Genomic DNA, 24885 nt, shown 5'->3' with positions numbered 1-24885 from the left:
TGCACACTCCTGCACCCCCGCAGGGGCGGAAGGCGGCCAAGCCGGGCTGCAAGTGTGAGCCCAGTGCGGGTCCGCGGCGGCGGTCTCCCCGCGGGCCGAGCCAACTGCCGCGTCCAGTCTCTCCTAAACCTCCCGGACCCTCGGCTTCCCGTCCGGAAACAGGAATGGCGCTGCATTTGAAGTTCCCCATCTCCCACGTAAACGTAAACGTAAACGTGGGAGTTATCAAGGGGCGCTGGGGCTGGGGAGTAGAAAGAGGTGGTCTAAACTCGGGGTGCACCAGCGAAAGCAGCGACCTGTGAACCCAGCGCGGCGAAAACACTTTCACAGCCCGCGGAATCGCTGCCTCCCCCGACCGCACAGCCTCCTGGGAGTGGGGCCGAGGTTGATCCGCGACCCCTCACTGTCTCACCTCCGCCCCACCTACCTGGCTGTGCGCTCCCGCCCCCAGGCTCCGCAGCGCCGCTACTGGTCTGACGCCCAGCTCTCACGATCCTCACTCCATACGCTCAGCCAATGGCCGTGGCTCCAGTGCTCCATTCGCGCGAGTCACACGATGCCGGCAGCTGCACAGACCAATCACAGCGCCCGGAAGGCGGGGCGGGGGCCCTCGCAAGCCAATAACGGCGGGAGGAACCGCCCGAGCGGCTGAGCCTAGCGAAGCTCGGGAGGAGACGGTAGCAGGTACAGCGGTGTGCAGGTGAGCGGCCGGGTTGGAAGAGGGTACGGCCTCTGCCCGCGGGTGGAGGCCGGGATGGAGGGCGTGGCGGCGGGTACGGGTGGAAAAGGGTGAAATCCCTCAGTGTCGGAACCGGGCACGGCCCTCAGCCGTCCGGGACAGTGGTCACAGCCCAGCGTGCCAGTGTGACCAGAGTTGTACAAAAGGAGGGGGCAAGATCTGTTTGTGTGCGCGGCGGGGCGTGCGGTTGGGAAGAGCGTCCGAGGAGGGTACTGAAGGATGAATGGGAGTTGGGCAGAGGACGTACCGGCAAGGGACGCTGTTTCGTGAGCAGAAACGCCCAAGCGGAGGACGGTCAGAGGCCTTCTTGTAGGAATACCGAGGATCGGGGCGAGAAGGTGAGAGAGGAGGAGAGCCTAGGTCTTTATCTGTGGGGAGGCGCTCCCTGGAACTCTAAGGGTCTGGAGAAGGGGTGGTGAACCCAGTTTGCTGTTTAGATGGATGCCAGCATCCGTGTTCTGGAGGGAGGGTTTAAGAAAGGCACGCTTGGAGGCGCGATCCGGGCACAGCGAAGGGCAGGTACTGCTGGCGGCACTCCGACAGCTAAACTTGAAGGTTTCTAAGGGAATCCACAGATGACTACATTTCTTTTGTCTGAGCCTGTAGCAGGCCTCCAGTCAATCCAGTTGTGCAAGGATGAAAAAAGGAAAAGAAAATCCACTCTTTATTTCCCTTCCCCTTTCCTCTTTAATTCTTATTTTTTGCTTCAGTTGTCACAGTGTGTCCATCTCCCTCCCTTGAGTCTGGAGAGTAAACTCCTGAATGTTAATTAAAGCAGTTATCTCTAAATTGGGTAAGTGTGTGAAGACTTAACCTGGGCAGCAGAGATAGAGATCTGGAACATTCTGTCCCAGATAGCTAAGTAGGTGGTGGCACCAGTTCACTGCGTGGTACAGGAGGTAGGGAGTGTGTGGGTAGGGTTGCAAGAGGCAGTCGCGGAACACGTTGGACATGTTGACTTTGACGTGCCTCTGAACTGTCTAAATTGGAGATGGCCAGTAGATTTTTGGATAGTCACAACCTGGGGTTTAGGAGAGAGGCCTAGAGAGAGAGATTGTGGATATCAGCATATTCTTGCAACAGGAACAGATTAGCTCACTCCAGGTAATCTAGAATAGTTGGAAGGAGTAAAGAAAGCATCTCTGGGAAACTATTCAGCCTCAATTCTTGAGCCTTCCTTTCTCAAAAGCTGTACCACAGACTTAACTAAATCAGATAGTGCTGTATCCTTTCTCATCTCCTGGTTGAGTCTTTGGAACTGATGTTTCCTCTATTCAAAACTATCCCCCCCAACCCCATCCCACCCGACTTTACTCTCTTTTAATCTAGTCACCTCCCCTCCATGCTCCAGGCTTGAGTTTAGATGCCTCTTTCTCTAGGATGCCTCTTTCCCTGGGCCTCTCTGTTCTATATTTCCAACCCTTTATTGTTCTTGTCACAGATTTTGTGACAGTTTGGTTACTTCTTTGTATTCCTCACTAGATTTTATGTTTTGAAGTCAGGGGTGAGGGCAGCAGGGAGCACAGTGGCTACACATCGTACCACACATTAAATCCGAGTGAATACATATGAATCCCAAGAACCAAGAAAGGCGGGCATTTCAAAGTGAGAAGTATCAAATCTTCCAGACTGGCCAGATAAAATAAACTCAAAAACATGTTTGTTGGATCTGGGAGCTAGGAGACTTAGTGATTTTACTTAGTAAGAGTAAATTCAGTGCATTGATTAGAATAGGAAACATATTGTAATTGCTGGAGAATGGATGGGAAATGTGAAAATGAAGGCAGTCTATATGGAATACTCTTTCAAGGGGCTTGGGTAAACTGTGGGAATTATTCTCCTCTTACTATAATATTTATGTGCTTTATTATTTCGGATCACAGTATAGCATAATGAATGTGAGCACAGGCTCCCCCACGTAACATTTTTGTAATTTGGGAAAGTTACTTAATCTTTCTAAACCTCAGTTTTTCATTTGTAAAATGGGGATAATAAAAGTGCCTACCTTGGGCTTCCCTGGTGGCGCAGTGGTTGAGGGTCCGCCTGCCGATGCAGGGGACGCGGGTTCGTGCCCCGGTCCGGGAGGATCCCACGTGCCGCGGAGCAGCTGGGCCCGTGAGCCATGGCCGCTGGGCCTGCGCGTCCGGAGCCTGTGCTCCGCAACGGGAGAGGCCACAACAGTGAGAGGCCCGCGTAATGCAAAAAAAAAAAAAAAAAAAAAAAAAAAAAGTGCCTACCTTGAAGGTGTGGTAAGGATTAAAGTCTTTAATATAGAGAGAGCGTGTAACACTCTTAGAACAGTTAGTGGCCTATAGAAGGTCCTTAATAATTGTTAGCTTCTTGTAGCTACCATGTCAGGTCCTATGTTAAGTACTTCACGTGCATTATTTCTTGGACTCATGAGAAGAACTATATTGTTATTCCCTATTTTTTCAGCTTTTTTGAGGTACAGTTGACAAATAAAATTGTAAGGTATTTCACGTGTATGTTGTGGTGATTTGATATACATCATGAAAAGATTCCCATCATCTAGTTACTACTGTTATTCTTTACATTTTTCAGATAATAAAACTGAGGCTTAGAGAAGTGACTTAACTTGCTCAAGATCACACAGCTAGTAACTGGTGTTGGTTTAGCATCATCAGATTTGGTAACGACCTCATGAAAAATGAGGATTGGAACAACTTTTATTTTGTAATTTAGAATATTGAAGACATTTTGGTGTGGATGGGCACCTAGACTGCAAGTACAGTGGGCCCTTGAACAACTTGGGGATTGGGGTGCCAAACCCCTGGGCTGTTGAAAATCCACACATAACTTTTGGCTCCTCCAGAACTGAACTACTGATAGCCTACTGTTGACCAAAGCCTTACCAATAACATAAACAGCTGAGAAAAGAAAACGTTAAAAAATTAGGAAGAGAAAATACATTTACAGTACTGTGCTGTATTTATTGATACCGTAAGTTTATGCCTTTTTACAAGATGAATGGTCTGTCAGTACCTACATCAACATTGTCTTATATGATACAAAACACTGTGGATGTTATGAATATTACTAACACCAGACATCAAAAATGAAAAGATAATGTGAAAAAGAAATTCATATTTATTTACATGTATAAGGATTCATGCATTGATAATGAAGAAGCAGCAATATGATTGCTTTGTGGTCACCTCGTGTAGTCGATACTATTGCTTTACAGTAGCTCAGCCTATACACTAATAAATGAATCATTATAAAGTTTTATAGCATAGTATTAGTCATATTCATAATACAGTATTGGAAACATTGTTACTTTTTTTAAAAACCACTTCACTGATAATAGGCTGGTTTGCAGTAACACATTAATTTTATATTAAATATCACTCACTTTATGCCTGTGTAAGAATAGTATTTACATATATTTTATGCATTCATGACATACCTAACTTTTTTTTTTTGATATTTCTAGGCTATGTGGTTTATCTGTGAATTTTTTCAAATTGTTGCAAATCTCCCCCAATTTTTCCAATATATTTATTTTAAAAAATCTGAGTCTAAGGGGACCTGCACAGTTCAAACCTGTGTTATTGAAGGGTCAGCTGTAGTTGAGTGAGTTGTGTGTGTGAGAATTAACCAGTCAGAGGCTGTATGTTGATCTCTCCCTTGAGACAGAAGTTGGTTGGTCCAAAGAAAAAGAGAAAGGGAACAGTGGCTTGCGGAAGAGGTGATAGAGGTTAGGAAAACTTTTCTCAAGAAAGGAAGACTTGAGTATGTTGGGGTTTTTTTGTTTGTTTTTTTTTTTTTTTTTTGGGTACGCGGGCCTCTGACTGTTGTGGCCTCTCCCGTTGCGGAGCACAGGCTCCAGACGCGCAGGCTCAGCGGCCATGGCTCACGGGCCCAGCCGCTCTGCGGCATGTGGGATCTTCCCGGACCGGGGCACGAACCTGTGCCCCCCGCATCGGCAGGCGGACTCTCAACCACTGCGCCACCAGGGAAGCCCTTGAGTATGTTTTTAAACTTGACGGGATGAACTCAGTGAAGAGGGTAAGATGAGAAAGAGTAAGTGATGGACAAGTTCTTGATGAGGTAGGATAAGAACACAAGACCAGACAGTCTTAAAGGAGAGGGTGAGTGAGCACAGGCTGTGGCACAATAGTCCCCGTGCTGTAAGTCACTTGAGAATGAGTAGAACAGAGGAATAGGAATGCAAAGTGAATTCAGAGTCCTGAGGAAGCTGGCTAAGCTTCCCGGGATCCTCTATGATAAGAGGTCTATGGGGGAAGGGGGCATTTTAAATACTATTAAGAGTTTCCGAGGCTTAATATATTTGTTTTTAGAGTGGCCCATCATAATTCATAAATTACGGACATCAGTAAACATTTTTAGGAAAGTGACATTCTTCATAAGTTTCTCTGTTTTTTGATTTGGTGACCTATTAAACTTATTTATTAAATAAGTAAAACATGCTCATGAAAAAAATTAAAATTGTAAGAAGGTATAAAATGGAAAGTAAAATCTTTCTCCTCTTCATAACCCCCCCAACCATATATACATATGCATTTTCTGTACATTTTCTATGTTTGTGTGTGTGTCTGTCATATGTACATATGCACGAAAGTGCATAAAGTATATAACCTTTTCACAAAAACATAAGTGGGGTTCTTGCTATACATTCTACAGCTTGCTGTTTCACAACACTGTATCTTAGACACCTTTCTATGTAGAACATGTAGATCTTCCTCCTTTTATGTGGCTGTGTGTCTTTGGAAGGACCTGATAGAATTTATTTAATTCATTTCTTGTTGATGGACTTAACATTTTGTTTTACTTTTTTCTCTTTCTTTTTGCTATTATGAGCAATGCTTCTCTCAGTCTTAGTGTGCTCATCTTGGTACACTTGAGTGAGAAAATTGCTGGGTCAAAAGGTGTATTCATTTTGAGTTGTAATAAATACTGTGAATTTTATAGACTAATCCTCCCATCAGCAATGTACAATGGTGCCTGTTTCCCCAAATTGTTACTGGGTATTGGGCATTATGAAACTTAAAGATTTTGTTTTAGGATGCATTTCCTATTTGAGTCAAATTGAACTGCTTATTTGCTTAGTAAGCGTTTGTATTTATTTTTCTGTGAACCTTCCGTGAATGGTCTTTGTCATTTTTCTGTTGGGTTTTTAGGCTTTTTCTAAAGCACTCATTGTAGCCCTTTGTCATAATTTTTGGAAATATTTTTCCCAGTTTGTCATTTGATCTTTGACTTTATTTATGATTGTCTTTTTATTCCCCATTATAAGTATTTAATTTTTATGAAGTCATGTTTGGCAGACTTTTTCTTTATAGATTGTTTTAGTTTTAAGTGACCCAACTATTGCTCATTGAAATTACAAGTTTTTCCTGGAGACCACACTGAAAAGTCTCTAAAGATGGCTTGAAATTTCTTATCCACTATTGTTCTTTAGATCCTGCTCTTGAAAGTTAACAGGTGACTTTTAAATCATACAGCACAAATGGAGGTGGTGATGACATCCTGTAGACTGGGGTTTTTAATCATGTTTAGTACCTGAGCGATTGGCACTCCTCTAGTAATTTAAAAATTAATCAGAAGCATTTTAAAAACTGTTTTCTTAGAATTTCATTGTTTAGCTTGCTTATTTATATATTTACTTATTTATTTACTTATTTTTGCAGAATTATAAGGCTGTCTGCAGAGATTTGAAAAATGGCAACAAATGAAAGTAGCAGCATCTTTAGTTCAGCATCCTTGGCTGTGGAATATGTAGATTCACTTTTACCTGAGAATCCTCTGCAGGAACCATTTAAAAATGCTTGGAACTATATGTTGAATAATTATACAAAGTTCCAGATTGCAACATGGGGATCCCTCATAGTTCATGAGGTCCTTTATTTCTTGTTCTGTTTACCTGGATTCTTGTTTCAATTTATACCTTATATGAAAAAGTACAAAATTCAAAAGGTGAGTATGATGGACTTACAATGGAGTATTGTCATTAGTCTTGTTGAATATTTTTAAGGTAAATATAACTCAAAATAGACTAGATCAGGGCTGTCCAATAGACATACAATGAAGCCACATGTGTAATTTTCTAGTAGAATACATTAAAATGTAAAAAGAAATAGGGAAAATAATGTTAGCAATATATTTTATTTAATCCAATAAATCTCAACTGTTGCATTTCAGTAAGTAATCAAAATTTAAAAGTTTTAATGGGATATGTTATATTCTTATTCTTATAATAAGTCTTTGAAATCCAGTGTATATTTTATACTAATTTCAGCCCATCTCAGTTAAGACTAGCTGTATTTAAAATGTTCAATAGCCACATTTCTAGTTGCTACCATATTGGATAGCACAACCCTAGAGCATTTACTGTTAAGGTTTCAAGAATAATTTGTTAAATTGTGCCTTAAGTAGATGTGATGTTTATCTAATTTGGGTTTATAAGTTTTTATTAAAATTTTTTTTTTACTGAGATATAGTTGATATACAGTATATTAGTTTCAGATGTACAACATTGTGATTCAAAATTTTTATACATTATACTCCATTTAAAGTTATTATAAAATATTGACTGTATTCCCTATACTATACAATATATCCTTGTTACTTATCTATTTTTTACATAGTAGCTTGTACTTCTTAATCGCCTACCTCTCACTCCTTCCCCCTTTCCTCTCCCTGCTGGTAACCACTAATTTGTTCTCTATATCTGTGAGTCTGTTTTGTTATATTTGTTCATTTATTTTGGGTTTTTTTTTCCCACATGTAAGTGATAACATACATATTTGTCTTTCTCTGACTTATTTCACTTTGCATAATACCTTCCAGGTCCATCCATGTTGTTGCATATGGAAAAATTTCATTCTTTTCTATGGCTGAGTAGTATTCCATTGTGTGTATATGCCACATCTTATTCATCCATTCATCTGTTAATGGACACTTAGATTGCTTCCATATCTTGACCATTGTAAAGAATGCTGCTATGAACGTTATGGGTGTTTTCAAATTAGTGTTTTTATTTTTTTCAGATATATATACCCAGGAGTGGAATTGCTGGATCATATGGTAGTTCTGTTTTTAGTTTTTTGAGGAACCTCCATACTGTTTTCCACAGTGGCTGTACCAATTTAGATTTGCACCAACTGTGTACTAAGTTTCCCTTTTCTTCACAACCTCGCCAGCATTTGTTATTTGTAGTCTTTTTGATTATAGCCATTCTGACAGGTGTGAAATGAAATCTAATTGTGGTTTTAATTTACATTTCCTTGATGATTAGTGGTGTTGAGCATCTTTTCATGTGCCTTTTGGCCATCTGTATGTCTTCTTTGGAAAAATGTCTGTTCAGGTCTTATGCCCATTTTTTAATCAGTTTTTTTTTTTTGATGTTGAATTGTATGAGCTGTTTGTATATTTTGGATATTAACCCCTAATCAGTTGTATCATTTGCAAATATTTTCTCCCATTCAGCAGATTGTCTGTTTTGTCAAAGCTTTCCTTTGCTATCCAGAAAAGCTTTTAAGTTTAATGAGGTCCCATTTGTTTATTTTTGCTTTTGTTTCCTTTGCTTTAGGAGGCAGATCCAAAAAAATATTGTTACAATTTATGTCAGAGTATTCTGCCTATGTTTTCTTCTAGGAGGTTTATGGTGGTTCCATACAAATTTTTAAATTATTTGTCCTACTTCTGTGAAAAATGCCACTGGTGTTTTTTGTTTCTTTGGTTTTTTGGGGGTTTTTTGCAGTATGCGGGCCTCTCACTGTTGTGGCCTCTCCCGTTGCGGAGCACAGGCTCCGGACACACAGGCTCAGTGGCCATGGCTCACAGGCCCAGCCTTTCCGCGGCATGTGGGATCCTCCTGGACCGGGGCACGAACCCATGTCCCCTGCATCGGCAGGCGGACTCTCAACCACTGCGCCACCAGGGAAGCCCACCACTGGTGTTTTGATAGGGATTGCATTGAATCTGTAGATTGCCTTGGGTAGTGTGGTCATTTTAGCAATATTGATTCTTCCAATCTGTGAACACGGTATATCTTTACATCTATTTGTGTCGTTTTCAGTGTCTTTGATCAGTGTCTTACAGTTTTCTGTTCAGTGTATTAATTTTGTATCCAGCAACTTTACCAAATTCATTGATGAGCTCCAGTAGTTTTCTGGTGGCATCTTTAGGATTTTCTATGTATAGTATAGTATCATGTCATCTGCAAACAGTAGCAGTTTTACTTATTCCTTTCCAATTTAGATTCCTTTTATTTCTTTTTCTTGTCTGATTGCTGTGGCTAGGACTTCCAATACTATGTTGAATAAAAGTGGCAAAAGTGGTCATCCTTGTCTTGTTCCTATCTTAGAGGAAATGTTTTCAGCTTTTCACCATTGAGTATGTTGTTAGCTGTGGGCTTATCATCTGTGGCCTTTATTATGTTGAGATATGTTCCTTCTGTACCCACTTTATGGAGAGGTTTTATCACGCATAAATTTTAAATTAGCTGGAAGGGAAGGCTATGGGGATTCATGAGTATTATTTTGTAGTTCACTCCAGCCCTTGATGTCTCAACTCTTAAATGTATGTTAATATGATAAGACTTTGATCAAGACTGTTAAGGTTTTGTTTTTACCCTAAATATATCATGGTAATTCTGCAGCATTCGTGTTATTCCCCCAAAAATGATGATGCTCCTAGCTTCTAGGTATCGCTTCAGTGTACTAACTGTTTCTTGAGAGCTTGCTATGCATGACAAAGTGTTGAGATATACGCAGTGCCTTTTCTCAGTTATAAACAGGGAAAATAGTGAACTCTAGTAATGTGTAGACTAATGAGTTTGACACAGTTCCCAGGAAGGAATCTGCACCAGCTTGTTAGAGAAAGAAATGATTTGTTGACACTTGGTAAACCCACGATAGTTTCTAATGCTTACTGTTAACTTTTTTCAAAAAGTCATGCCAAACTCAAACTCAAGGGCACACAGTCTTGGTGGAAAGCAAGCATCTTGGGAGTGTTCACCTAAGGAGACTGGTTTGTACTCATTGAGTCCATGTCGGGTGGCGGTCAATGCATACATCCTCTCCGACCAGTCTCTTTTTGTAGCCTCTCCCAGTGAGTCTCACTTTAAGCAAGTACTAACATTGATTCTCTCTGGGGATAGTACAGAGGGTCAGCTGCCTGTGGACTCCCAGCCAAAGGAGGGAAGAACAAAGGGTAAAGGGAGAAGGAATTAAAAGGGCTGTGGCCTAAAGGAGAGTATCCTGTTACCGTAAATAAAGGGCACAACATTTCCAGAATACTTCTTATAAAAAGGCCTGCTTTGAAAGGCAGAATTGAGTTTGGATGTCTAAGTTCTCATGCATGTTTGGAATTCTGGCTGCCATGGGTCAACCATTGGTTTATTTATGGGGCTGATTTGTTGTATGGCTGTCCAGGCCAAAGTATCCCTGTCTGTCTTTTGCCCTCTACAGTTGACTCACTGGTCAGAGGTGGTAACTTTTTCGGAGGGAGAAAGACCTGTTTCATTCAAGGTTTTATGAAGACTTTAGAATAAAATGTGGCAAAAGAAAGGACAAGAAGTAATCTAGTTTACAGCTAGTTACTGATAAACAGAGATCGAAAGCCTTCAAGTCTGTACTTAGCATGTCTTCCTTGAGTTTCACAACCATTAAGGTCCCTGCTTTGAGATTTTTTGATACTAAACTTAGTTGTGAAGATAATCAGTGCAAGTTTTCACAATATAAGGGGGTTTAAAAACAAGCCAAAAAGTCAGTGTACACAGGTTTACACATTTTAAAGGCAGATACCCTGAAACAGTGAGGGTACAGGAAAAAGCTGCTGGTGGGGCTAACACTGAAGACTCTGCTTTGAAACAGAATAGACAGCTAATGCACATGCTTGCTAGTGGGGAGAATATTCACAGGAATGAGAGAGTAATGAAGTAGACCTTGCAGGATTTTTTTAAGTCTTACATCTTGATAATTCTCTAGGAATTTTCCTCAAGGATTTGTACACTAAAACATTCTTTCTGAAGTCTGTGGGCCTGGTAAACAGTAAAGCATGTGATTTTTTAGTTACAGTTGATTCATTTTTGTGTTAATTTCTGCAGCTACATCAGTATTAGAGTCTAGCCAGGATATCACAAGTCAGTTAAACCTAGTTCTATGGGAAAAAGAGTGCCTTTGTCGGCCCAAGCCAGAATCTTCCATTGATTTTGTCCCCAATCACAGACTGGAAGTTTGGAGGAGCGGGGTCAGATCATGCTCAGAGTAGAAATAGACAATTATAAGTTATCTCGCCTAATTCCCTCACTTTATTGTTGAGCAGGCTGAGATGTGAGCTTCACAGAGCCCCTGAGGTTAGAGCCAGCTCTCCAGACTGATTACCAGTTGAATGCTGTTTCTTTTTTGTCAGGGAAGGTAACTCTCCCAAAGAATTTCAAGAACAACACTGGAACCCTAGATTTTAGTTAGTCCAAGTTCTGCTAATAACTGCCTGTGTGATCCTGGGCAGGGAGGTTGACCTCCGGGCCTCTTCTGAGGTCAGTGGTTTCATCCTTGGGATATTACGGTTCAGTTAAAACACTTGCATTGGTAGGTTTCTGAATTTTTAGGTAAGGACATTTAAAACAAAGCAATAACTATTTATTATCACCATCCTTTTGTAAAACCAAAAGCACTTTTTAACTAATTGCACCCCTTTAAATTGAATACATTTTAGACTTTTATATATGGCTTGCTACGCAAGTCAATCCTGATGAGTTTTTGTGAACGTTTCACTACATTAATCTCACTTCCTCATTTTGACTTTAATATGTGAACTTCACCTGTGGGCAGCAGCTCTCCGTTCTTCGGGAACCACTGAACACATTTGTTTTCTAAGTTCTTCCAGCTCAGAGAGTTTCTAATTCTGTCAATGTATAAGAACAAAAATGCACTTATTTCTGGGAATGAAAACCGCTGAACGGCTGGTGGTGTTGATTTACCTGTGTAACAAGGCTTCCAGTGCTCTGTGTGCAGCTGCCTCGGCAATTGGGAGAACCCAACTGTGATCTTAGCGTAACACATTTCTTCCTCTCTGGCATTCCTGATAAAAGCAGTAAATGATCTGTGGGCAGCAAAGACAAGACTTATTCATTCTGTAGTGCTTCTTTGGTTTGTAGAGATCATCGGGACCATTATGCCTGGGTTTGTCTATTGACAATTCCTTCACCTATTTAAGGTAGTGATAATATCGATAGTTGTCAAGGTTTTAGAAGTGGGTGCGTGTGTGTGTGTGTGTGTGTGTGAGTGTGTTGTGGTTCCGGGACCTTAGTTACTGTAACACAGCAATTATAATATAGAATTCACATAACATAGGATTAATTAAATAACATAAACTTAAGTCCCCATATAAACATTAGAGAAAAAGCTAGGAATTTATTTCTAGTTTTCAGATGAAACTCCTGATAGCAGAGGCTAATACTAAATATTTTGATTTTTTTCTCCATAGGATAAACCAGAAACGTGGGAAAATCAATGGAAATGTTTTAAAGTACTTCTCTTTAATCACTTTTGTATCCAGCTTCCTTTGATTTGTGGAACCTATTATTTTACAGAGTATTTCAATATCCCTTATGATTGGGAAACAATGCCAAGATGGTATGTAGATGAAGATTTGCTTTTTATACTCAGTCATGGTTTATCATTCAATTAAAATATCCTTAATGTTATTTTCTTTCTTCATTTGGTCAATGTTTGTTTCTTCTAAACTTTGGAAATAAATAAAATATAGAAAAGTAAACTGTAACAGAAACTTAAAATGTTCCCATTTTTATATGTGTCTATATTTTAGTGTAATATTTTTATTGGAAAGTGAGTTTCTTGCATCAGAAGTTTCCATAGCATCCTTTATATGATTGTATACAGATACACATGCTTATGCCAAGAAAAAATAAAATGCATTTTAAGTCTAAAATGAAAGAAAAAAATGAGAGAGTAGTTTGTGAAGTTTATAAAAATTGTGTCCATACAGACACAAATATATATTATCTGAGCATAAATATTTGTGTTCAAATAATATTTGTATTCAACTGTCTGTTCTGACTTAACCTGAATACAGATGTACAGTATATAGATATGTGCTTTTCCTATTACTGTATATTCAACATATAAAAGAATTTCTGTGTATGTGTTCATAAAATATATTTTGCCCATTGCACTTATGTGCTTCTCTTTGTCAGGAAAAAAACGATGATTTTACTATTATTAATCTTAATTCAAGTCCCTTATCAATGTTACTCTTTTCCTAGAACTTTTGAGTTTTGTTTCTTAACTCTGATTTTATACCTGTGACTGTTTTTTAAGCGAATTAGAATTGGTATGGTGGTCAGCTTCTTTAACCCTTCTTCAGGTGGTATCATATAGCTAGCTTGCATCTATATGTATTGTTTTGAGAATTTGTTGATCAATAAAACCAGTTAGGTCAAGCTGGTATTTGGTTTTATGCAGTGTCTCCAGCAGTGATCCCAGGTAAAAGTCTAGATGGTTTAAGTAAAAGTTATTTAATCCTCATTACAGTATTTTCATCTTAAAGGTACATGCTTTTGGCAAGATGCTTGGGCTGTGCAGTGATTGAGGATACCTGGCACTATTTCCTGCATAGGCTCTTACACCACAAAAGAATATATAAGCATATTCATAAAATTCATCATGAGTTTCAGGTATGTTAGAACTATATTTAATACATTTTTTTCTATTAGAGGCAAAAATGTCATTTAAAAAAAAATCTCCTGGACTTTAAAAAAAAATGTCAGTGATGTTTTTATTTCTTTTTCCTTTGGCATGATTGTTAAGAATATAATACACACACACCTAAACACAAAGGGAGTTCTACAGATTTTCTTTAATATCTTAATTTCATGGTAAATTGAGACCTGAAAGAAAAATGTTACGTGAAATCGTTCATTTTTGTCTTTGGGTCCAGAGCACTATCCTCACACAGTTGGGTACCTGGCAGTTTGATAGAGGCCTCTAGTGCTGTTAAGGTCATTTAAGTGGGACCCCAAAACAACAAACCTTGAATCGTTAAATTCCTAAAACAATTTCCAAGTTAGTTTTAACACATTTCCACATCATTGCTAACTCCTTCCCACAAAACAGTGATTTTTATCAGAACTGCTTTGAAGTTAGCTTTGTCAAATTTGTTATTTTGGTATGTTCTGCATTGATCCTAATTACATGATAAACCAAACATCCCTTTCTTGGCAGAACAAATTCAGGTGCATAAACCAAAATTAGAATTCAAGTCAATTGTTTAATGCCTTTATCTCAAACCATCAAAGACAGTTATTAAAATAGATTGTTTTAAGGACATCCCTAGACCTTTTAATGTTTGGTAAGAACAAAAAAACATTTTTATTGAGAACTACTGTTAATGTTTATATATGTATGGCTAGATACATAGTTGATCCTCAGTATCCATGGGTTCTGAATTCATGAATTCAACCAACCGAGGATTGAAAATATTTGGGAAAAAAATTCCAGAAAGTTCCAAAGGCAAAACTTGAATTTGCCTCTAGTGGACAACTATTTACATAACATTTAAATTGTATTTACAACAATTACACAGCATTTACATTGTATTAGGTATTATAAATAATCTATAGATGATTTAAAGTATATGGGAGGATGTGCATAGGTTATATGCAAATACTGCACCATTTTATATAAGGGACTTGAGCATCCTTGGAGTTTGGTATCCACAGGGGTCCTGGAACCAATCCCCCTGGGATACCTAGGGATGACTGTACTATCATAACATATAGAAGAGATATAATTTTATAAAACGATATACATAAATAAATTAGAATATATATATTAGGGTTCTCCAAAGAAACAAAATCAATAGGAGATACACACACACACACACACACACACACACACAGATTTATTTTAAGGAACTGGTTCATGCCCTTGTGGGGGCTGGTGAATCTGAAATCTGTAGGGCAGCTCACAGGTTGGAAATGCAGGTGAGAGTTGATGTTGCAGGCCTGGATCTCAATTCCTTAGGGTAGCAGGCTGGAAACCAGGCAGGGTTTCTGTATTGTAGTCTTGAGAATTCCTTCTTTCTTGGGAAGCCTCAGTCTTTGCTTTTAAGGCCTTCATCTGATTGGATGAAGCTCACCTGGGTTATGGAGGGTCCTCTTCTTTACTCATGGTCTACTGACTTAACTGTTAATCACATCTAAAAAAGACCTTCACACCAGCATCTAGACTGGTATTTGACCAAGCAGCTGGGCACCATGGCCTAGATAAGTTGACACATAAAATTAACCATCACAATTCTTACTTATTTTAGGCTCCATTTGGAATGGAAGCTGAATATGCACATCCTCTGGAAACCTTAATTCTTGGAACTGGATTTTTCATTGGAATCATGCTTTTATGTGATCATGTTATTCTTCTTTGGGCCTGGGTAACCATTCGTTTGTTAGAAACTGTTGATGTCCATAGGTAAGCTATCGTTTCTATTCAGGTAAAAGTATCATAAAATATCCTTTTTTCATGGTCATAGATTATCTTTATTTCTGTTTTTTTTTAATTGAAATGTAACTGACATATAACATTGTGTTTTAGGTGTGCAACATAATGGTTTAATATGTGTATATATTGCAAAATGCTCAGCACACTGTTCATCTCTACACAGTTACAAATTCGAGAACTCTTAAGATCTACTCTCTTAGCAACTTTCAGATTCACAGGATTGTTGATTTCAGCCTCCATGCTGTACATTACATGTCCAAGACTTATTCATCTTATAACTGGAAGTTCATACCTTTTGACACCTTCACCCATTTCATGCACCGTAATCATTGTCATAGGTTATCTTTTTTCCTAAGTAGAGTAATAGGAGAAGTTAACCTTGTTAATGTTACTATTTTTAATAAACAGGACAACATAATCATTGGATAAAAGTTCAAATAATAATTTTGGGTTTTTTTTTACATTCCTATCTATGGCTGTTGTCATTTTTATGGTGAGAGTATATTCATGTATCATTTGAGAAAATGAAGTAAAATTTTGATAAGTGCTGCAGAACTGCCCTCCAAAAGGGCCCCTCTCTACACGCCCAACAGGAACCTGTAAGAATGCTTTCCCTGCACCCAACACCCTTTGCAAACTGGACATTACAGCCTTGTTAATCTTGGTCAGTAGGAGGGCAGAGAGCCTTCAGGGTTATACACTGCATTCCCCAGGGGCTGGTGAGGCTGCATGGCTGTCTTTGTGCTGGTTTCTTTTTTTTTTTTCCAATCTCCTGATTCATCCCACCACCACCACCCCACCCCGCCTGCTTGGTGTCTACGTTTGTCCTCTACATCTGCGTCTCTATTTCTGCCTTGCAAACCTGGTTTATCTGTACCATTTTTCTACATTCCACATATATGCGTTAATATACAATGTTTGTTTTTCTCTTTCTGACTTACTTCACTCTGTATGACAGTCTTGAAATCCATCCACGTCTCTGCAAAGGACCCAATTTCATTCCTTCTTATGGCTGAGTAGTATTCCATTGTATATATGTACCACATCTTTATCCATTCATCTGTCGATGGACATTTAGGTTGTTTCCATGACCTGGCTATTGTAAACAGTGCTGCACTGAACATTGGGGTGCATGTGTCTTTTTGAATTATGGTTTTCTCTGGGTATATGCCCAGTAGTGGGATTGCTGGGTCATATGGTAATTCTATTTTTAGTTTCTTAAGGAACTCCATACTGTTCTCCATAGTGGCTATATCAGTTTACATTCCCACCAACAGTGCAAGAGGGTTCCCTTTTCTCCACACCCTCTCCAGCATTTGTTGTTTGTAGATTTTCTGATGGTGCCCATTCTAACTGGTGTGAGGTAGTTTTGTAGTTTTGATTTGCATTTCTCTAATAATTAGTGATGTTGAGCAGCTTTTCATGTGCTTCTTGGCCATCTGTATGTCTTCTTTGGAGAAATGTCTGTTTAGGTCTTCTGCCCATTTTTGGATTGGGTTGTTTGTTTTTTTTAATATTGAGCTGCATGAACTGTTTATATATTTTGGAGATTAATCCTTTGTCCGTTGATTTGTTTGCAAATATTTTCTCCCATTCTGAGGGTTGTCCTTTCGTCTTGCTTATAGTTTCCTTTCCTGTGCAAAAGTTTTTAAGTTTCATTAGGCCCCATTTGTTTATTTTTGTTTTTATTTCCATTACTCTAGGAGGTGGATCAAAAAAGATTTTGCTGTGATTTATGTCAGAGAGTGTTCTTCCTATGTTTTCCTTAAGAGTTTTATAGTGTCCTGTCTTAACATTAGGTCTTTAATCCGTATTGAGTTTATTTTTGTGTATTATTGTTGGGGAGCATTCTAATTTCATTCTTTTACATGTAGCTGTCCAGTTTTCTCAGCACCACTTATTGAAGAGACTGTCTTTTCTCCATTGTATATCTTTGCCTCCTTTGTCATAGATTAGTTGACCATATGTGCGTGGGTTTATCTCTGGGCTTTCTATCCTGTTCCATTGATCTATATCTCTGTTTTTGTGCCAGTACCGTATTGTCTTGAATCCTATAGCTTTGTAGTATGGACTGAAGTCAGGGAGTCTGATTCCCCCAGCTCTGTCTTCTCCCTTTAGGATGCTTTGGCAATTTGGGGTCTTTTGTGTCTCCATACAAATTTTAAGATTTTTTGTTCTAGTTCTATAAAAAATGCCATTGTTGATTTGATAGGGATTGCACTGAATCTGTAGATTGCTTTGGGTAGTATAGTCATTTTCACAATATTGATTCTTCCCATCCAAGAACATGGTATATCTCTCCATCTGTTTGTGTCATCCTTGATTTCTTTCATCAGTGTCTTATAGTTTTCTGAGTACAGGTCTTTTACCTCCTTAGGTAGGTTTATTCCTAGGTATTTTATTCTTTTTGGTGCAATGGTGAATGGGATTGTTTCCTTAATTTCTCTTTCTGATCTTTCATTGTTAGTGTATAGGAATGTAAGAGATTTATGTGCATTAATTTTGTATCCTGCTACTTTACCAAATTCATTGGTTAGCTCTAGTAGTTTTCTGGTGGCATCTTTAGGATTCTCTGTGTATAGTATCATGTCATCTGCGAACAGTGACAGTTTTACTTCTCTTTTGCAATTTGTATTCCTTTTATTTCTTTTTCTTCTCTGATTGCCATAGCTAGGACTTCCAAAGCTATGTTGAATAACAGTGGTGAGAGTGGACATCCTTGTCTTGTTCCTGATCTTAGAGGAAATGCTTTCAGTTTTTCACCATTGAGAATGGTGTTTGCTGTGGGTCTGTCATATATGGCCTTTACTGTGTTGAGGTAGGTTCCCTCTGTGCCCACTTTCTTGAGAGTTTTTATCATAAATGGGTGTTGAATTTTGTCAAAAGCTTTTTCTGCATCTCTTGAGATGATCATATGATATTTATTCTTGAATTTGTTAATATGGTGTATCACTCTGATTGATTTGTGTATATTGAAGAATCCTTGCATCCCTGGGATAAATCCTTTTAGCCCAGGATAAGAGGATTTTATCCTTTGATCTGTCCATTGGTGTAAATGAGCTGTTAAAGTCCCCCACTATTATTGCATTACTGTTGATTTCTTCTTTTATAGCTGTTAACATTTGCCTTATGTATGATCCTTTTACTGTGTTGTTGGATTCTGTTTGCTAGTATTTTGTTGAGGATTTTTGCATCTATATTCATCAGTGATATTGGTCTGTAATTTTCTTTTTTTGTAGTATCTTTGTCTGGTTTTGATATCAGGGTGATGGTGGCCTCATAGCGTGCATTTGGGAGTGTTCCTTCCTCTGCAGTGTTTTGGAAGAGTTTGAGAAGGATGGGTGTTAGCTCTTCTCTAAATGTTTGATAGAATTCACCTGTGAAGCCATCTGGTCCTGGACTTCTGTTTGTTGAAAAATTTTTAATCACAGTTTCAATTTCATTACTTGTGATTGGTCTGTTCATATTTTCTATTTCTTCCTGGTTCATTCTTGGAAGGTTTTACCTTTCTAAGAATTTGTCCATTTCTTGCAGGTTGTCCATTTTATTGGCATAGAATTGCTTGTAGTAGTCTCTTGTGATGCTTTGTACTTCTGCAGTGTCTGTTGTACCTTCTCCTTTTTCATTTGTAATTTTATTGATTTGAGTCCTCTCCTTCTTATTCTTGATGAGTCTGGCTAAAAGTTTATCAATTTTGTTTATGTTCTCAAAGAACCAGCTTTTACTTTTATTGATCTTTGCTATTGTTTTCTTTGTTTCTATTTCATTTATTTCTGCTCTGATCTTTATGATTTCTTTCCATCTACTAACTTTGGGTTTTGTTTGTTCTTCTTTCTCTAGTTCCTTTAGGTGTAAGTTTAGATTGTTTATTTGGGATTTTTCTTGTTTCTTGAGGTAGGATTGTATAGCTATAAACTTCCCTCTTAGAACAGATTTTGCTGCATCGCATAGGTTTTGGGCCGTCATGTTTTTATTGTCACTTGTTTCTAGGTATTTTTTGATTTTCTCTTTGATTTCCTCAGTGATCTCTTGGTTATTTAGTAACATATTGTTTAGCCTCCATGTGTTTGTGTTTTTTACATTTTTTTCTTTGTAATTGATTTCTAATCTCATAGTGTTGTTGTCAGAAAACATGCTTGATATGATTTTGGTTTTCTTAAATTTACTGAGGCTTTATTTGTGGCCCAAGGTGTGATCTATCCTGGAGAATGTTCTGTGTGCACTTGAAGAAAGTGTAATCTGCTCTTTTCAAGTGGAATGGCCTATAAATATCAATTAAATATCTCTGGTCTATTGTGTCATTTAAAGCTTCTGTTTCCTTATTAATTTTCTGTCTGGATGATCTGTCCATTGGTGTAAGTGAGTTGTTAAAGTCCCCCACCATTATTGCATTACTGTCGACTTCCTCTTTTATAGCTGTTAGCATTTGCCTTATGTATTGAGGTGCTCCTATGTGGGATGCTTATATATTTATAATTGTTATCGCTTCTTCTTGGATTGATCCCTTGATATTATGTAGTGTCCTTCCTTGTCTCTCATAACATTCTTTATTTTAAAGTCTACTTTATCTGATATGAGTATTGCTACTCCAGCTTTCTTATGATTTCCATTTGCATGGAATATCTTTTTCCATCCCCTCACTTTCAGTCTGTATGTGTCCCTAGGTCTTGTAGACAGCATATATACGTGTCTTGTTTTTGTATCCATTCAGTGAGCCTGTGTCTTTTGGTTGGAGCATTTAATCCATTCATATTTAAGGTAATTCTCAATATTTATGTTCCTATTACCATTTTCTTAATTGTTTGGGCATTGTTTTTGTAGGTCCCTTTCTTCTCTTGTGTTTCCCACTTAGAGAAGTTCCTTTAGCGTTTGCTGTAGAGCTGGTTTGGTGGTGCTGAATTCTCTTAGCTTTTGCTTGTGTGTAAAGCTTTTGATTTCTCTGTTGAATCTGAACGAGATCCTTGCCGGGTAGAGTAACCTTGGATGTAGGTTCTTCCCCTTCATCATTTTAACTATATCATGCCACTCCCTTCTGGCTTGTAGAGTTTCTGCAGAGAAATCAGCTGTTAACCTTATGGGGATTCCCTTGTATGTTATTTGTCGTTTTTCCCTTGTTGCTTTTAATAATTTTTCTTTTTCTTTAATTTTTGTCAATTTGATTACTGTGTCTCGGCATGTTTCTCCTTGGGTTTATCCTTCCCGGGGCTCTCTGTGCTTCCTGGACTTGGGTGGCTATTTCCTTTCCCATGTTAGGGAAGTTTTCGACTGTAATCTCTTCAGATATCTTCTTGGGTCGTTTCTCTCTCTCTTCTCCTTCTGGGATCCCTATAATTCAAATGTTGGTGCATTTAAGGTTGTCCCAGAGGTCTCTTAGGCTGTCTTCATTTCTTTTTGGTCTTTATTCTGTTTCATGGCAGTGAATTCCACCATTCTACCTTCCAGGTCACTTGTCCATTCTTCTGCCTCAGTTATTCTGCTGTTGATTCCTTCTAGTGTATTTTTCATTTCAGTTATTGTATTATTCATCTGTTTGTTCTTTTATTCTTCTAGGTCTTTGTTAAACATTTCTTGCCTCTTCTTGATCTTTGCCTCCATTCTTTTTCCGAGGTCCTGGATCATCTTGACTATCATTATTCTGAATTCTTTTTCTGGAAGGTTGCCTATCTCCACTTCATTTAGTTGTTTTTCTGGGGTTTTATCTTGTTCCCTTCATCTGGTACATAGTCCTCTGCCTTTTCATTTTGTCTGTCTTTCTGTGAATGTGGTTTTCATCCCACAGGCTGCAGGATAGTAGTTCTTCTTGCTTCTGCTCTGTGCCCTCTGGTGGCTGAGGCTATCTAAGAGGCTTGTGCAAGCTTCCTGATGGGAAGGACTGGTGGTGGGTAGAGGTGGGTGTTGCTCTGGTGGGCAGAGCTCACTAAAACTTTAATCCATTTGTCTGCTGATGGGTGGGGCCGAGTTCCCTGCCTGTTGGTTGTTTGGCCTGAGGCAGCACTGGAGCCTAGAGGCTCTTTGGTGGGGCTAATGGCAGACTCTGGGAGGGCTCACACCAAGGAGTGCCTCCCAGAACTTCTGCTGCCAATGTCCTTGTCCCCACAGTGAGCCACAGGCACCCTCCGCCTCTGCAGGATACCCTCCAACACTAGCAGGTACAGCTAGTTCAGTCTCCTATGGGGTCAGTGCTCCTTCCCCCTGGGTCCTGATGCACACACTACTTTGTGTGTGTCCTCCATGAGTGGAGTCTCTGTTTCCCACAGTCCAGTCAAAGTCCCACAGTCAAATCTTGCTAGCCTTCAAAGTCTGAATCTGGGACTTTCTCCTCCCATCGCTGGACCCCCAGGTTGGGAAGCCTGATGTGGGGCTCGGAACCTTCACTCCAGTGGGTGTACTTCTATGGTATAAGTGTTCTCCAGTTTGTGAGTCACCCACCCAGCGGTTATGGGTTTTGATTTTATTGTGATTGCACCCCTCCTACCGTCTCATTGCAGCTTCTCCTTTGTCTTTGGATGTCGGGTACCTTTTTGGTGAGTTCCAGTGTCTTCCTGTCGATGATTGTTCAGCAGTTGGTTGTAATTACAGTGCTCTCGCAAGAGGGAGTGAGCACATGTCCTTCTACTCCACCTATCTTTGTGCTTGTTGACCAACAGTAATTTTTTCTTTGAATTACCATTTTATATCATTTGCCAGTTTTTCTGTTAAGGCTATACGTTTTATAACCTATTGGTTCATGTGTAAGCTTTGTTTGTTACCTATGTTGTAAATATTTTCTCTCCATCTGTCATTTGAATTTTAACTCTTGATGGTTTTTTTCAGTTGTGAAGTTTTAAATTTTTATGTAGTAAAATCTATCGGGTTTTTTTTAATGGCTTTTGGATTTCATGCCTTGTAGAGTCTTCCTGAAACATTGTTCAAATGAAAATATTCTTGTTGTTTTCTTAAAAATTTGGTTAAATACTGTAATTCAGGAGCAGCAATTACTTTGTCCTTCTGTAATGAACCTAAACCTAACTCTTACTTGAAAAAAATATTGAAACATCCACAGAATGGATTCACTGAATAAAACATTTGTGTACTCCACTGCCCAGCACTGATGAAACTGCTGATGATATGTTCATATTTCACATGCTTCCTTTCTGTTGATTGGAAGGCATTTTTTGGTAAATTATTTCTATTAAATGCCTTTTCAAATTCCTAATATCCTAATTTTTCATGATTTAAAAATGATTATATATTTATTGCATTTTTATTGGGGAATTTTCATCTGTGAAAGCAGAATATGAAATTCTAGGAATTGTTTCTGAGTCACTAAAGTAGCAAAATTAATGCTTCTAGTCTTAGGCAGAAAAGTGGTAGATGGTGTCTCCTTCGATCTTTCCTTCCATTGCTCTTTTCTCCTTCCTTCCCCCTTCAGACTCCTCAAGGGAGGGAAGGATTGGGGTGATTCAGACTGGTATAATTGTAGATATCAGATTTTAGACTTGTAGTTAGAAATAAAGGTGGGTTCTCTAAAAGAAGTTGCAAAACAGTAATCCTCAGGTTTAACCTTTGTAATGCTTGGTACTGATTTCATATAACTTTTCCTTAAAAAAATATGTAGTATTATGGGTGTTACAAACTATGGTGAGAAAGTGCTCTAAAACAGAAAATAAAAAAAGTCAAAATCTATGTCTAAAGATTCATTACTATAACCCCTCTTTCATCCCCTGATGTGTAATATTAATGTCTATTAATTGTTCAAGTTTTAAAAAAATTTCTTAAAGTGGTTTCTAGAATATGCACCGTTTGCTGTGAGTTTTTGTCTTTTGTAAACATGTCAGAAATAAGTGACTTAGGTAAAGTGGAATGTTATTTGAATGGTTAACAAGCATATTACTATCAATGAAAATGTCGATTATTTAAGGTGTATTTACTATCTTAATACTCTTTATCATTTTTATTTCAGTGGTTATGACATTCCTCTCAACCCTTTAAATCTCATTCCTTTCTATGCTGGTTCTCGGCATCACGATTTCCACCACATGAACTTCATTGGAAACTATGCTTCGACATTTACATGGTGGGATAGACTTTTTGGAACAGACTCTCAGTTTACTGCCTACACTGAGAGAATGAAGAAGGTTGAGAAAAAGACTGAATAAACATCTCACATAAACCTTCCTGCAGATACACATTTCCTGAATTGAAGCTAGTAGCTAACATTGCTTCTGGGGAGTGGAAATAAACATGTGTCTTGGTTGCTAAGTGATAAAAAGAACATTAACAACTTTTAATTATCTTCCTAGTGGGAACTTTTATATGTTTAAGTACAGTTTCCCTGAGGAAGCTTTAAAGGCCATGTTGCTAACTTTACAAAAAGGATTTAAGTAATGGAAGGAATATTAATGTATATCTTTTCCCCAAGTTGTACCATAGGCCTGAAGCTGAAATTGGTCTTCAAACCTTTTAAATATATAGTGGCCATTTCAAGAACTCTTAGTAGTACTGAACTTTAAACACTCTTTTGGAATTTGCTTAAAGATCAAATGCCATGGGTTGAACCACACCAATCTGTATAGTGTGAGTGAATGCTAACTCTGAAATAGCCAGCACCGGGAATTTCTGCTCTTATCTGGAGCTGACCAGTTTGGGGTGATTCTCTTTCTTCGAGAAGTCCTTTTTGACTGCAATGTACTACTCATCTATAAATTAAGGCATTTCTGAATTGATGAAAGACTATTTTAGTCTAAAGGTTTTCAGGTTACTTGAATTTTTTAAACATTGAGCTTTATTTCTGCTATTTACCCTTTCTTTTTTGTATATCAAGTTTTCATTATACTTAAAGCTGTATCTTGAAACTTTGTGTACTGACTTGCTGTATTTGCACTTGGAGCTATTGAAATAAATGTGATTTTGTTTGATTATTTGGTTTCCAATTTTGAACATCATTTGTCACCTTTTATTCTTATCAGGAAAAGTACAGAAATCACTAAATTATTAAATTTTGTCATAAAAGGAATAGTTTTTATCTTTTTAAGTACTTCATTTGCTAAACTTTTGGCAGTTTCAACATGTATTTATCAGGCTACCTATTGTGGGAAATTCTGTTGACCTAATAACATGGAGGATATCGAAGCAGCTCTTTTCTCCACTTAGAAAATGTACAGAAGAATGGAGCTAATCTTTTTAGGGCTGGTTTAATTTCAAGTATCTAGAGTCTAATTTAAAGCAAGAGGTGATAATTCTAACTTTATATATGGTAGTACCAGATCGTAATATTTAAAAAATATGGAGCCATCTTCTGGTAAGTTTCTTTTTTTTTTCGGTTTTTTTTTTTTTTTTTTTTTTTTACACTTATACAGTAAAGAGGTTCAAATAAGAGTTGAGAAAGTTACAGCTGAGACTCTTGCTAGACCATGTTTTCTAACTAGTACCTGGTTCTATGGCCTTTTTCATTCTCCCTTTCCAACCCTACTGCCTCTGTGTGTGTGTGTGTGTGTGTGTGTGTGTCTATTTAATCAATCTCTTAACTCTCAAACAGCAAGTTGGGGGCTGTAGCTAAAACTGTGCTGTTTAGTTGTAAGGTATCTAAGGGAATTCTTTTATCGTCTGCTTTCATTCCCTAACACTCCTGGAACACACAGGTGTCTGAACTAACAGTAG

The 24885-nt window shown here is 38.4% G+C and overlaps 1 protein-coding gene across 2 annotated transcripts; it reads left to right on the top strand.

Moving 5' to 3' along the window:
* Window positions 1-606: 606 nt before the first annotated feature.
* MSMO1 (methylsterol monooxygenase 1) lies at window positions 607-24146 on the top strand. 2 transcript variants are annotated; one of them, XM_082632145.1, is made up of 6 exons: window positions 607-700; window positions 6412-6697; window positions 12215-12363; window positions 13298-13424; window positions 15062-15216; window positions 23189-24146. In XM_082632145.1, exons 2-6 carry the CDS (start codon window positions 6443-6445, stop codon window positions 23382-23384), a joined length of 882 nt encoding a protein of 293 aa, XP_082488271.1. In that variant the 5' UTR covers window positions 607-700; window positions 6412-6442; the 3' UTR covers window positions 23385-24146. The 2 variants fall into 2 exon arrangements, with proteins under 2 accessions (XP_082488271.1, XP_082488272.1); XM_082632146.1 differs by lacking the exon at window positions 607-700 and adding an exon at window positions 1459-1532.
* Window positions 24147-24885: the final 739 nt, after the last annotated feature.

The sequence above is a fragment of the Mesoplodon mirus genome, assembly GCF_964341445.2.
Source record: "Mesoplodon mirus genome assembly, chromosome: 2".
NCBI lineage: Eukaryota > Metazoa > Chordata > Mammalia > Artiodactyla > Ziphiidae > Mesoplodon > Mesoplodon mirus.
Note: the sequence above shows the minus strand (reverse complement) of the source record. Positions and strands in the feature narration are given on the sequence as shown.

Excerpts from the sequence above, each read along its gene's own strand:
- MSMO1 (XM_082632145.1), top strand. The coding sequence starts at position 6,443 with ATGGCAACAAATGAAAGTAGCAGCATCTTTAGTTCAGCATCCTTGGCT. Across the intron at positions 6,698-12,214 it reads AAAAGTACAAAATTCAAAAG|GATAAACCAGAAACGTGGGA; the intron begins GTGAGTATGATG and ends TTTTCTCCATAG. Across the intron at positions 15,217-23,188 it reads GAAACTGTTGATGTCCATAG|TGGTTATGACATTCCTCTCA; the intron begins GTAAGCTATCGT and ends TTTTTATTTCAG.